The following is a 13,701-nucleotide window of genomic DNA, read 5'->3' on the forward strand; positions in this document are numbered from 1 at the left end:
AATAAGTAATTTACATGTATTTATATAGCGGATTTCACAGACAGAATCACAAAGTGATTTACAGTGTGTATAGAAAATGAAAGCATAGTAAAAAAAAAAAATCTAAGAATATAATTTAAAAAAAATAAATTTAAAGTGACATTTTTTCCCGTTCCTCGCGCCCCACCAGTGGGGCGGGCCCCACACTTTGAGAAACGCTGAAATAGCGTGTACTATTTGTGGCCGTGTTGGGTGTGATCAACTACATATGCAAAAGGATTTAAAAACAAACAAACACCTATTTACTGTACATTCATGTTATCTCGCCTGTAGCATTTTGCTTTGTTTTGAAACATGTAGCAGACAAATATGTACCACTTTTTATAGGCATTTTAGAAGCAGTTCTGCAGTGCATCTACATTGGAATCCCCTTTTTTAGTGCCCTGAAGGTGCGCCCTGGGAGAAGCCAGCACTAAATGCAAGCGTGAGCTGGAATGTTCTAGACACAAGAAAATGCATATCGCAATACGTTTTTTTATATATGTATAAAAAACTAAAACTTTAAATACATCCAAAGCGCATCATTTGTATTTGTTTTAGGGACAGCGTGGCGAAGTTGGTAGAGTGGCCGTGTTAGCAATCGGAGTGTTGCTGGTTACTGGGGTTCAATCCCCACCTTCTACCATCCTAGTCATGTCCGTTGTGTCCTTGGGCAAGACACTTCACCCTTGCTCCTGATGGCTGCTGGTTAGCGCCTTGCATGGCAGCTCCCGCCATCAGTGTGTGAATGTGTGTGTGAATGGGTGAATGTGGAAATACTGTCAAAGCGCTTTGAGTACCTTGAAGGTAGAAAAGCGCTATACAAGTATAACCCATTTATCATTTATTATGTTTTAATCAGGCCCCTTAGTCATCCAGCAGCTGTAAAATTATTTTGCATAACAGACAAATTCTTTGTGAAAGTCCATATGCTGTATGTTGACAAGCAAACGTAGGACGGAGCTGCAGTAAGATCGCCTCCTTTATCACAGATATGTCTGCGCCACTGCCAGTTTGCACGTCCTTTTTAGACATATTAAATATACAGTGGACGCAGACCAGTTTTAGTTTTGACAAATCACACTGCATGTGTTAAATAATTATATTTGCATTTTCTCCTCCCAGTATTGTGGGCGTTCCGATGATCAGCATATATGTTGCATATTCATGAAGACAAACACACCAAAAGGATTGCGCTTCTTATTTGGTTAACTTAAAGAGCTCATATTATGCTTTTTTCTACATTTAAAAAAACCTTTGTGGTCTACATAACAAGTAATGGTGGTTCTCTGGTCTAAATTTTGCATATAGTTTGTTTTACAGACTTTTTTTAAGCCGCTTTCTCCGTTTTGTGGGAGGTCTTGTTCCCGTGGCTCCACTTAGACAGAATTTTCTCCTCGCAATCTTTGTTGTAGTTTTTGTTTTTGTCAATTTTCACAGACAACATAGTTGAATGTACCTATAGTGTGTAGCTGGTATTTTGTAGCCTCTTAGTAAAATGTTGAAAGAACTAAACTTGTCGTCTGAGAACAGTTGACTGCAAAACCTGTATTATTCCAACCTTTATTATGCCAAATTTTGAATGCGTTATTGGATAATGAGGGTGTGAAAAAAATATTCTGAACTTTAAGAAAGAAAAAAAAAAAAATGTATATATATATATATATATATATATATATATATATATATATATATATATATATATATATATATATATATATATATATATATATATGTACATATATATATATATATATATATATATATATATATATATATATATATATATGTACATATATATATATATATATATATATATATATATATATATATATGTACATATATATATATATATATATATATATATATATATATATATATATATATATATATATATATATATATATATATATATATGTACATATATATATATATATATATATATATATATATATATATATATATATATATATATATATATATATATATATATATATATATATATATATATATATACACACACACACACACACACACACACACACACACACACACACACACACACACACACACACACACACACACACACACATATTTGAGATAGATCACCTCCAATTGGACATTTGATAAGTATCTCACCTGCTGAAAAAGTGAGTTAGATGTTAACTCGTGTCCAATTTTCACATTCCTCACCATCAAATGCATCAATAAGAGAAATTTTAAACTGGGTAGCCCGAGTCTACTTGCTTCCCTTGGCACCTCTAAGTACATTTTCTTAATTCTAGGATTAGAATTATTCCAAATAAATGTTGCTATCAATTTGTCTAACTCTTTGAAAGTCAACATTGTTAAAAAAAAATGGGGATCATCTGAAAGAGGTGGATGAATTTTGGCAAAACAGACATTTTGACAGACATGTTAACATTGTCCACTTTTTAAAGTCCTCTGATGTATATTCTAACAGCGTATCGAAATTATGGCCGCTTTGTTCTGCCAGTGTATGGGTGACATAATATCTAAAAGCATAACTCTGTAATTAAAAGGGGAAAATGTAAAGTCACAGGCAGTGTTATTAATTGGAAACAATAAGCTCTTCGGCCCCAGAAATCCCCATGACTTCATTATCTATTCTTACAGCTGTGGTTCGATGGCCAAGTCAAACAGATCGAGAACGAGGCCACATCCTTGTCTGCAACCCCTGCGCAGGTCAAAAAAGTCTGAGTCAACATTGTTTGTACGCACTGCCGCCATGGGGAGAAATACAGTGTCTGAATCCATTTTTGAAATTAGGAGCCAAAGTTGAATTTCTTTTGAAAGGCAAAAAGGTACTCCCATTTAATGTGGTTGAATACCTTTTCCGCATCTAAAGAGATTATTACATCAGGCCCCTCCTTCTATTGGTATTTTTATTGCTCCATTTGTAGTGCAATAATCTTCATTGTCATTTCTGTGTTAATAATATTTACTTCACTAACTGCTTCTTTGCTATCACTTTTCGTATCATATATGTGCATATCCTATTTGCTGATGTTGTTCTGTGTTGTTATTGCTGTTTCTCTGTCGTAAATAAATCCATTCACCGTATTTTCCGGACCATAGCGTGCACCGGATTATAAGGCGCACTGCCGATGGGCGGGTCTAATCAGGTTTTTTTTCCATACAAAAGGCGCACCGGATTATAGGGAGTATTAAAGGGGTTATATATATATTTATTTTTTTTCTAAATTGAAAACACTTTCTTGTGGTCTACATAACATGTAATGGTGGTTCTTTGCTCAAAATGTTGCATAGATTATGTTTTACAGATCATCTTCAAGTCGCTTTCTGACAGTCGCTTCAGGATGCGCCGTTTTGTGGGCGGTCTTATTTACGTGACTCACCTTCGGCAGCGTCTTTTCTCCATCATCTTTGTTGTAGCAAGGATGGGAGTGGAAGAAGCGTCAAAAGATGGAGCTAACTGTTTTAACGACATTCAGACTTTACTTAAATCAACAACGGAGCAGCATCTCCTCATCCGTGGATCACTAGTGCAATAACAATGTGTACCGTGAAAAACCGTCTGACCGGAACTCTCTAATAACTAAAATTCCGTGGGTGAATAATGTAAACTCACTATACTGGTAGTTTTTAGCGCTTCCATAGCAAGATATAAGTAAGAACTTTACACTACTTTATATTAGAAATGGCAGAGGGTGAATGTCCCATAACAAGAAGATAGAGAAAAAGAAGAAGCTTATCGACTATGGCACCGGCACGGACTACAGTGGCGGACATGCACAAATTTTCAGGACTTATGCAGATCTCAAATACACATCAGCAGGTACCATAAAGTAAGAAAAGTTGGTTTTGCATAATATCGTCAAACAAAACGCCAGATAATGTCTGCTAACAGGTGCCATTTAGCGGTCCTTATAAACACACCATAGTAGTACTTGTATCTCTGACTACAGTAGCCGTAATGGGCCGACAATCCATCAAGCGGTGCGGCTTCAAAGTCATACTCAAACATTTTGACAGATTTTTGAGTGTCGTGTGTAATGTTCTTTATTTTCAATGGAACATTAAAAGTGTTGGTGTTGTTTCCTGGCATCATATTGCAGTCTACAAGTATCTCTTATGTGTGACTACCATCTACTGGTCACACTTATCATTACACCATGTACCAAATAAAAAAATAGCTGCGAGGTCGGTAAGCACAACCAGAATTATTCCGTACATTAGGCGCACCGGGTTATAAGGCGCACTGTCCATTTATGAGAAAATGAAAGAATTTGAAGTGCGCCTTATAGTCCGAAAAATACGATAATAAAGTCAAATACAAATAAGGCAATGAGAGAAATATCACACACTTCTCTTTTATAAAGTAAACTGTACTGCAAATATAGGCATCTACATCAATCAATCAATCATCCATCCATCCAATTTCTACCGCTTATTCCCTTCGGGGTCGCGGGGGGCACTGGAGCCTATCTCAGCTACAATCGGGCGGAAGGCAGGGTACACCCTGGACAACTCGCCACCTCATCGCAGGGCCAACACAGATAGACAGACAACATTCACACTCACATTCACACACTAGGGCCAATTTAGTGTTGCCAATCAACCTATCCCCAGGTGCATGTCTTTGGAGGTGGGAGGAAGCCGGAGTACCCGGAGGGAACCCACGCAGTCACATGGAGGACATGCAAACTCCACACAGAAAGATCCCGAGCCCGGGATTGAACTCACGACTACTCAGGACCTTCGTAATGTGAGGCAGACGCACTAACCCCTCTGCCACTGTGCTGCCCATCAATCAATCAATCAATGTTTATTTATATAGTCCTAAATCACAAAAGTCTCAAAGGGCTGCACAAGCCACAACGACATCCTCGGTACAGAGCCCACATAAGGGACGTCGATGTGAATGACTATGAGAAACCTTGGAGAGGACTGCATATGTGGGTAACCCCCCCCCCCCCCCCCCCCTAAGTACAGTCCTTAGTGGATCTAACATAATAGTGAGAGTCCAGCCCATAGTGGATGGACCTAATAATACAAAAAGCTCCTTGATAAGTTTCCCAGGAAATGGGTCAAGTAAACATGTTGTTTGTTTTGTCCCATTTACACATCTTAACCATTCCTCTAATGTTATGTCATCAAAGAGAGAGAAAGTATTTTGGAGGGCAGTATCCGTCGTATATACAGTCGTATCTGTGTTAATAGAACCCAGTTGTAGCTGGGATGCATTGTCTTTAATCTCCTTTCTAATGAGTTAAATTTTCTTATTAAAGAAATTCATAATGTCATCTGCCGAGTGGGTGGAGCTACTGGGAGGAGTCCCTTGTTGGGTTAGCGATGCTACTGTACTAAACAAAAATGTAGGATCATTTTTGTTGAGGTGGATGAGATTTAAGTAATATTTAGCTTTAGCTAAGGTAAGCATGCATTTATAAGTTATTAAACTATCACTCCATGCTTGATGGAAAACCTCAAGTTTAGTCGCGCGCCATTTGCGTTCCAGCTTTCTACATGATAATTTATGGGCTCTAGTTTCTTCTGTAAACCATGGGGTACGCCTTTTAGGGGCCCTTTTTAGCTTTAACGGTGCTATACTATCAATGATGTCGCGCAGGGCGTCGTTAAAGTTGTTAGTGAGGTTATCAATATGATTTGCCTGAGTGGCTGGACAGGACAGAAAAAAAGGTATTTTGTTTTTGAATCAACGTGTGCTAGTATCTTTTGCTCCGAGCTAGCAATAGCCTTCATGATCTTACTTTTAATCCCAGGCTCGAGAGTTTTTGCGGCCTGTTCCTTCCCAGTGATGCAAATGTACGGGACAACGGTGTCAGGGCAATTTCCAAATGCGTTTTTGCAACGGTTAATGGTAAAATATTTAAAAAGGTTATCTCTGTTGAGGAGCTGAGCAAAACACTTCCTTACATGACTGCTACGCAACCCCCATTCCCACCCCCACCAACCGCCTTTTGTTGTAGCTTTTAGCGCATGCATAGCGAGTCTCGTGACCGCTTGTTTGTATTAGAAATGGCAACAGCGGAGGATGCATGTGCATGTACGAGTCAGTCTGCCACACAGCAAGAGGATAGAGAAAAAGAAGCAGCTTATTGACCACAGCGGGGACTAAAATGGTGGACTTGCGCAAAACACTCTAGGTAAATCTCTACCATATACTGTATGGATAATATTAATATAAGCGTCACCAATGGGGCAATTTTCAAACAGCTTGTTTCCTGGAAGTATGAAGGAAGGCAATGTCTCCACAGTTTTTCGGGACTTGTGCAGATCCAAAATACACAAGAGCAGGCACTAATAGGTAAGAAAAGTTGGTTTTGATTAAAAAGGCCCCTTTAGGAGACGCAAAGCTCTACATCAGGGGTGTCAAACTCATTTTAGATCGGGGACCACATGGAGAAAAATCTACTCCCAAGTGGGCCGGACTGGTAAAATCACTGTACAATAAATTTAAAATAAAGACAACTTCAGATTGTTTTTCTTCGTTTAAAAATAGAAGAATCATCATCATCATCATCATCATCATCATCAGCCATTGTCAGTCCACTGCTGGACGAAAGCCTCAGCATGTTTCTGCCATAGTGAACGATCTCTAGCTGCTCCCTGCCACTGCACTGTTCCCCAATATTTGTCTATCTCATCTCGCCATCTCACTCTTGGTCTTCCTCTATTTCTGCTCCCATCCATGGGTCTCCATGATGTCATTAGGGAAGTCCATCTATTATCTGTTCTACTGATATGTCCAGCCCACTTCCACTTACTGAATTTGATAGTTCTCATAATGTCTTGGACTTGCGTTTGTTTTCTCACCCATTCATTTGTTTTTCTGTCTTTATATGTGATTCCGAGCATATTTCTTTCATGTTGTGTTGTGCTGCTGCTATTTTCTTTTCCATTTTATTTGACAATGCCCAGGTTTCAGCTCCATATGTCATGGTTGGTAACACGCATTGATTAAAGACCTTTCTTTTTAGGCTTAACGGTATTTCTCCTCTCATGATGTTGCTCAGTTTTCCATATTGGCACCAGCCCAATCTGATTCTCCTCCCTATCTCCTGTTCTTGACTCTTTTCTTTCAGGCTAAATCTCTGCCCCAGATAGATGTATTCATTAACTTCATCAATTTCATTTCCATTAACAGTCACAGGTCCATGAGGTACCATGGAATTTGCCATAACTTTTGTTTTTTTCATATTCATTTTCAATCCACAACATTTGCTGGCATTTGCAAGGTCTTTAAGCATATCTTCTACTTCACTGATTTGCTCTCCCAAGACAACAATGTCATCTGCAAATCTCAGATGATTAAATTTGTCTCCGTTGATATCAACTCCTTTATCCTCCCACTCCAGAGAGCGAAATATGCCTTCCAAACAAGCTGTAAACAGTTTAGGCGAAATTGTATCGCCTTGTCGGACACCCTTCTTTATGTGGATTTTCTCGCTTGGTTTGTGCAGCGTAACTGTGGTAGTGCAGTTTGTGTAGATGTCCTTGAGTAACTTAATGTACTTATGATGAATTCCTTGATCTTGCAGAGCTAAAAAAAATAGAAGAAGCACACTCTGAAATTGTACAAATCATGATGTTGTTGTTGTTTTTTACAATTACCTGTTGTGGTTAATAGTATATATACTTTATTTGTCGTTATTTATATTTTCTGAATAAATTATGTGATAATGTTCACCAGTCAACTCATTGGTGTTAATTTTCAATCTATCAAGATAAAAAGATATATATCAAAATCAAATTACAGTATGTTATTAATGTAGTTTGATCATTTTCCTCAACTGATGTACTAACATTATGTGGTTTATTTTGTACATATGTAGCATCATCTACAAATATATAAATAATTGCTATTGCGACATCCAGTGGACACATTTAAAACAGTTGTTTTTTTCCTTCAAATTTTTCAGGGTAATATTTATACTTGGCAAACTCATCCCGCGGGCCGGATAAAACCTGTTCGGGGGCCTGATCCGGCCCCCGGGCCGTACGTGTGACACCCCTACTCTACATGCTTCGTAGATCAGCTTTGCGTCGTTAGCCATCAAATTTGCCCGTGTTTTACTACACGCAAATCTTTATTATAGCAGTCCCTCAGTGTAGCTTGCTATTCAGACTTAAAGGCCTACTGAAACCCACTACTACCGACCACGCAGTCTGATAGTTTATATATCAATGATGAAATCTTAACATTGCAACACATGCCAATACGGCCGGGTTAACTTATAAAGTGCAAATTTAAATTTCCCGGGAAATATCCGGCTGAAAACGTCTCGGTATGATGACGTTTGCGCGTGACGTCACGGATTGAACGGAAGTATTGGGACACCATTGTGTCCCAATACAAACAGCGTCTGTTTTTATCAAAAAATTCCACAGTATTCTGGACATCTGTGTTGGTGAATCTTTTGCGATTTGTTTAATGAACAATGGAGACAGCAAAGAAGAAAGCTGTAGGTGGGATCGGTGTATTAGCGGCTGGCTACAGCAACACAACCAGGAGGACTTTGAGTTGGATAGCAGACGCACTATCCAACGCTAGCCACCGACCACACCGATGATCGGGTGAAGTCCTTCGTCGCGCCGTCGATCGCTGGAACGCAGGTGAGCACGGGTCCTGATGAGCAGATGAGGGCTGGCGTAGGTGGAGAGCTAATGTTTTTAGCATAGCTCTGTCGAGGTCCCGTAGCTAAGTTAGCTTCAATGGCGTTGTTAGCAACAGCATTGCTATGCTTCGCCAGGCTGGACAGCATTAACCGTGTGGTTACAGGTCCAGGGTTTGGTTCGGTCTATCCTTCCAGTCAGGGGCATGTTTCTTCTGTTTCTATCCGCAGTTAAGCACGATGCTATCACGTTAGCTCTGAAGCTAAAGTGCTTCACCGATGTATTGTCGTGGAGATAAAAGTCACTGTGAATGTCCATTTCGCGTTCTCGACTCTCATTTTCAAGAGGATAAAGTATCCAAGGTGGTTTAAAATACAAATCCGTGATCCACAATAGAAAAAGGAGAAAGTGTGGAATCCAATGAGCCCTTGTACCTAAGTTACGGTCAGAGCGAAAAAAGATACACCCTGGTGTCCTGCACTGCACTCTAATCCTTCACTGTCACTTTCCTCATCCACAAATCTTTCATCCTCGCTCAAATTAATGGGATAATCGTCACTTTCTCGGTCCGAATCGCTCTCGCTGCTGGTGTAAACAATGTGCAGATGTGAGGAGCTCTTCAACCTGTGACGTCACGCTACTTCCGGTACAGGCAAGGCTTTTTTATCAGTGACCAAAAGTTGCGAACTTTATCGTCGATGTTCTCTACTAAATCCTTTCAGCAAAAATATGACAATATCGCGAAATGATCAAGTATGACACATAGAATGGACCTGCTATCCCCGTTTAAATAAGAACATTTCATTTCAGTAGGCCTTTAAGCTTGATGGGTTTTTGAATTGAGCTCCGTGGAATGTGAGACCCTGGCAAGTGTGGCTCGACAGCATGACAAGGAGCAGATAAGAGCATGTAAACAAGCGTGGGTGCGTGCATTCTACTGTGTGTTTTCTTACTTTCAACATGTCTGCTCATTAGTGCTTCACTGGCCTGCTGTCCTTTGGTTACGTCTCTCAGAAGGCATACACTAGCACAGAGGAGGCAACACAGTCAATATAATATTTTAAAATAAGAGTTATTGATAGATCATGGCAGGAAGATGCACAACAGGCTTGCTGTTACTTTGTCTTACAGCCTTGTTCAGCTGCCTTTTTGCCTCTCCAGACGTCTGCAGCAACTCCTTCATACCTGGAGCTAAAGGTAAATATGACCACTTATGCATTGTGAATGTGAGATTAAAAAATCTTATATTGTAATTCCAAACTATAGGCGTTAGCTATATAAATACTTTCCCATGTGTTTTTAACCAACTGCTATTTAACTTGTAGACTTCTTGTAAGCGGGTCGTCATGTAAATGTCAGTAAGTGGTCAAATGGAAAAACACAATGGAAAATTCTGAGGAAACACCAAAATAATTCTCTAGGAGTTTATAGAGTTGATGATGAAGGTAGCCAGCGTGGAATGTCCTGTAGTTTAACAGCGAGTTCACCCACAGTCTTTTGGAGGGAATGCCTTTTCTCTTTTATGACATCCAGTAGCTCATTCCCCTGCTGGTTCGGACAGACCTAATAAAAACGCACACCAGGTGATGTTAAGTATTTATTTCTTCCATTTCAGCCCAGGCGGACGCAAAAGTGACATAAGATGACGTAATGGAAGTGAGCTAAGAAGTAAAGACCATGTTTGTGTCTGTGTGTGCTGAAAAAAAAATCCCCTTTGAAACTTTGTGTATTTAGACAGCTGCCACAATACTGGAGCGATTATTTAGACAAGACGCATCTCAGATACGACTGACCTCAAAATGTGTCTGTGACGTCGAGCGCCCACGTTTTTTCGTATTTTCAGCAGCGTCACGTAGGCTTTTTTCCAATGTTATGCACCTCGTTGGATGTGTCACCTTATTGTTTTTTTCTACCAGTACATTCTTCTACATACTTTTTCTTGTGAAGCAACCTTTCAGAATCCCTCAAAAAAACCGGCCACAACAATTACGATGATGATAATACTCTATCAGTTTTGATTGCGGCAGTTAGTTAAGTAGTAATTTAATAGTGTAAGTAGGGTTGTACGGTATACCGGTATTAGTATAGTACCGCGATACTAATGAACCATTTTTGGTAATATACCGCCTCTGAAAAGTACCGGTTCCATACTCCCCCGTGCACCATCGTCGTCACATCATGTCATTGCTGGTTTACGAGCAGAGGAGCATGTTCCGCAGTGCACAATCACGGAGTACTTACAAGCACACAGTGTGTAGACTGAAAAGGGAGAACGGACGCATTTTGGCTTAAAAACTAACGCTAGGTGAAGTTGTAACACTGAAACGCCCTCAGGAAGAGGTGCTTTACAGGCCTACTGCAACCCACTACTACCGACCACACAGTCTGATAGTTTATATATCAATGATGAAATCTTAACATTGCAACACATGCCAATACGGCTTGGTTAACTTATAAAGTGCAATTTTAAAATTCCCGCCACACTTCCGATTGAAAAAGCCTTCGGAGGATGAGTATGCGCGTGACGTCAATCATTGAACCGGAAGTATTGGTACCCCATTGAATACAATACAAAAAAGCTCTGTTTTCATTTCATAATTCCACAGTATTCTGGACATCTGTATTGGTGAATCTTTTGCAATTTGTTTAATGAACAATGGAGGCTGCAAAGAAGAACGTTGTAGGTGGGATCGGTGTATAGCGGCGGCTGTAGCAACACAACAAGGATTACTCACTTGGATAGCAGACGCGCCAGCCGATGCTAACCGGCCACCGCACGGATGATCGGGTGAAGTCCTTCGTCGCGCCGTCAATCGCTGGAACGCAGGTGAGCACGGGTGTTGATGAGCTGGGCAGATGAGGGCTGGCTGGCGTAGGTGGAGCGCTAATGTTTTTATCACAGCTCTGTGAGGTCCGGTTGCTAAGTTGCTAAGTTAGCCTTAGCGTCGTTAGCAACAGCATTGTTAAGCTTTGCCAGGCTGAGATCTATTAATTGTGTAGTTACATGTACATGGTTTAATACTATTGTTGATCTTCTGTCTATCCTTCCAGTCAGGGATTTATTTATTTTGTTTCTATCTGCATTTGAGACAGATGCTATCACGTTAGCTCGTAGCTATCACGTTAGCTCGTAGCTAATGCTAATGAGCTTCGTCGATGTATTGTCGTGGAGATACAGGTCACTGTTAATGTCTATTTCGGGTTCTCGACTCTCATTTTCAAGAGGATATAGTATCCGAGGTGGTTTAAAATACAAATCCGTGACCCACAATAGAAAAAGGAGAACGTGTGGAATCCAATGAGCCAGCTTGTACCTAAGTTACGGTCAGAGCGAAAAAAAATATGTATTTCACTGCATTCTAGTCCGTCACTCTAACGTTCCTCGTCCACGAATCTTTCATCCTCGCTCAAATTAATGGGGTAATGGTCCGAATAGCTCTAGCTGCGTTGAAAACAATAGGAAAATATGAGGGAGTGAACAACTGACAACGTCATCACGCTACTTCCGGTAGGGGCAAGGTTTTTTTTATCAGAGACCAAAAGTTGCGAACTTTATCGACGTTGTTCTATACTAAATCCTTTCAGCAAAAATATGGCAATATCGCAAAATGATCAAGTATGACACATAGAATGGATCTGCTATCCCCGTTTAAATAAAAAAATTTCATTTCAGTAGGCCTTTAAGACATGGCTAGCTAGCTAGCGGCTAAAGTCCAGCCTCTGTCGGCAGTGTTTTAGCTACTTCTAAATTAATAATCCTCGCCTCCATGGCGACTAATGAAATAAGTTTCTTACAAGTATCATCCCTGCACGACGAGGAATAGCTAAACATGCTTCACTACACACCGTAGCTCACCGGCGTCAAAATGTAAACCAACGGCAGTTGTGGATCTACACCTGACATCCACTGTAATGATACCAAGTACAGGAGCGATACTACTATGATTACGTCGATATTTTTTGGCACCACAACATCTTTCGTTTTTTATTTATTTATATTATGTTTATCAACTCAGGAAATATGTCCCTGGACACATGAGGACTTTGAATATGACCAATTTATGATCCTGTAACTACTTGGTATCGGATTGATACCTACATTTTTGGTCCATCCATCCATCCATCCATCCATCTTCTTCCGCTTATCCGAGGTCGGGTCGCGGGGGCAGCAGCCTAAGCAGGGAAGCCCAGACTTTCCTCTCCCCAGCCACTTCGTCCAGCTCCTCCCGGGGGATCCCGAGGCGTTCCCAGGCCAGCCGGGAGACATAGTCTTCCCAACGTGTCCTGGGTCTTCCCCGTGGCCTCCTAGCGGTTGGACGTGCCCTAAACACCTAGGGAGGCGTTCGGGTGGCATCCTGACCAGATGCCCGAACCACCTCATCTGGCTCCTCTCGATGTGGAGGAGCAGCGGCTTTACTTTGAGTTTCCCCCGGATGGCAGAGCTTCTCACCCTATCTCTAAGGGAGAGCCCCGCCACCCGGCGGAGGAAACTCATTTCGGCCGCCTGTACCCGTGATCTTGTCTTTTCGGTCATAACCCAAAGCTCATGACCATAGGTGAGGATGGGAACGTAGATCGACCGGAAAATTGAGAGCTTTGCCTTCAGGCTCAGCTCCTTCTTCACCACAACGGATCGATACAGCGTCCGCATTACTGAAGACGCCACACCGATCCGCCTGTCGATCTCACGATCCACTCTTCCCCCACTCGTGAACAAGACTCCTAGGTACTTGAACTCCTCCACTTGGGGCAGAGTCTCCTCCCCAACCCGGAGATGGCACTCCACCCTTTTCCGGGCGAGAACCATGGACTCGGACTTGGAGGTGCTGATTCTCATCCCAGTCGCTTCACATTCGGCTGCGAACCGATCCAGCGAGAGCTGAAGATCCTGGCCGGATGAAGCCATCAGGACCACATCATCCGCAAAAAGCAGAGACCTAATCCTGCGGCCACCAAACCGGATCCCCTCAACGCCTTGACTGCGCCTAGAAATTCTGTCCATAAAAGTTATGAACAGAATCGGTGACAAAGGGCAGCCTTGGCGGAGTCCAACCCTCACTG

The 13,701-nt window shown here is 41.1% G+C and overlaps 1 protein-coding gene across 2 annotated transcripts in view; it reads left to right on the top strand.

Moving 5' to 3' along the window:
• The first annotated feature begins 9,650 nt into the window (after positions 1-9,650).
• The window catches only part of colec10 (collectin sub-family member 10 (C-type lectin)), an 85,576-nt gene continuing 81,525 nt past the window's right edge, over positions 9,651-13,701 (top strand). For both annotated transcript variants that reach the window (XM_062063387.1, XM_062063386.1), the window contains exon 1: positions 9,651-9,837. In XM_062063387.1, the coding sequence (XP_061919371.1) occupies positions 9,726-9,837 (112 nt within the window). In that variant the 5' untranslated portion in view covers positions 9,651-9,725. The remainder of the gene's footprint in view (positions 9,838-13,701) is intronic.

Source organism: Entelurus aequoreus, linkage group LG11, assembly GCF_033978785.1.
Source record: "Entelurus aequoreus isolate RoL-2023_Sb linkage group LG11, RoL_Eaeq_v1.1, whole genome shotgun sequence".
NCBI lineage: Eukaryota > Metazoa > Chordata > Actinopteri > Syngnathiformes > Syngnathidae > Entelurus > Entelurus aequoreus.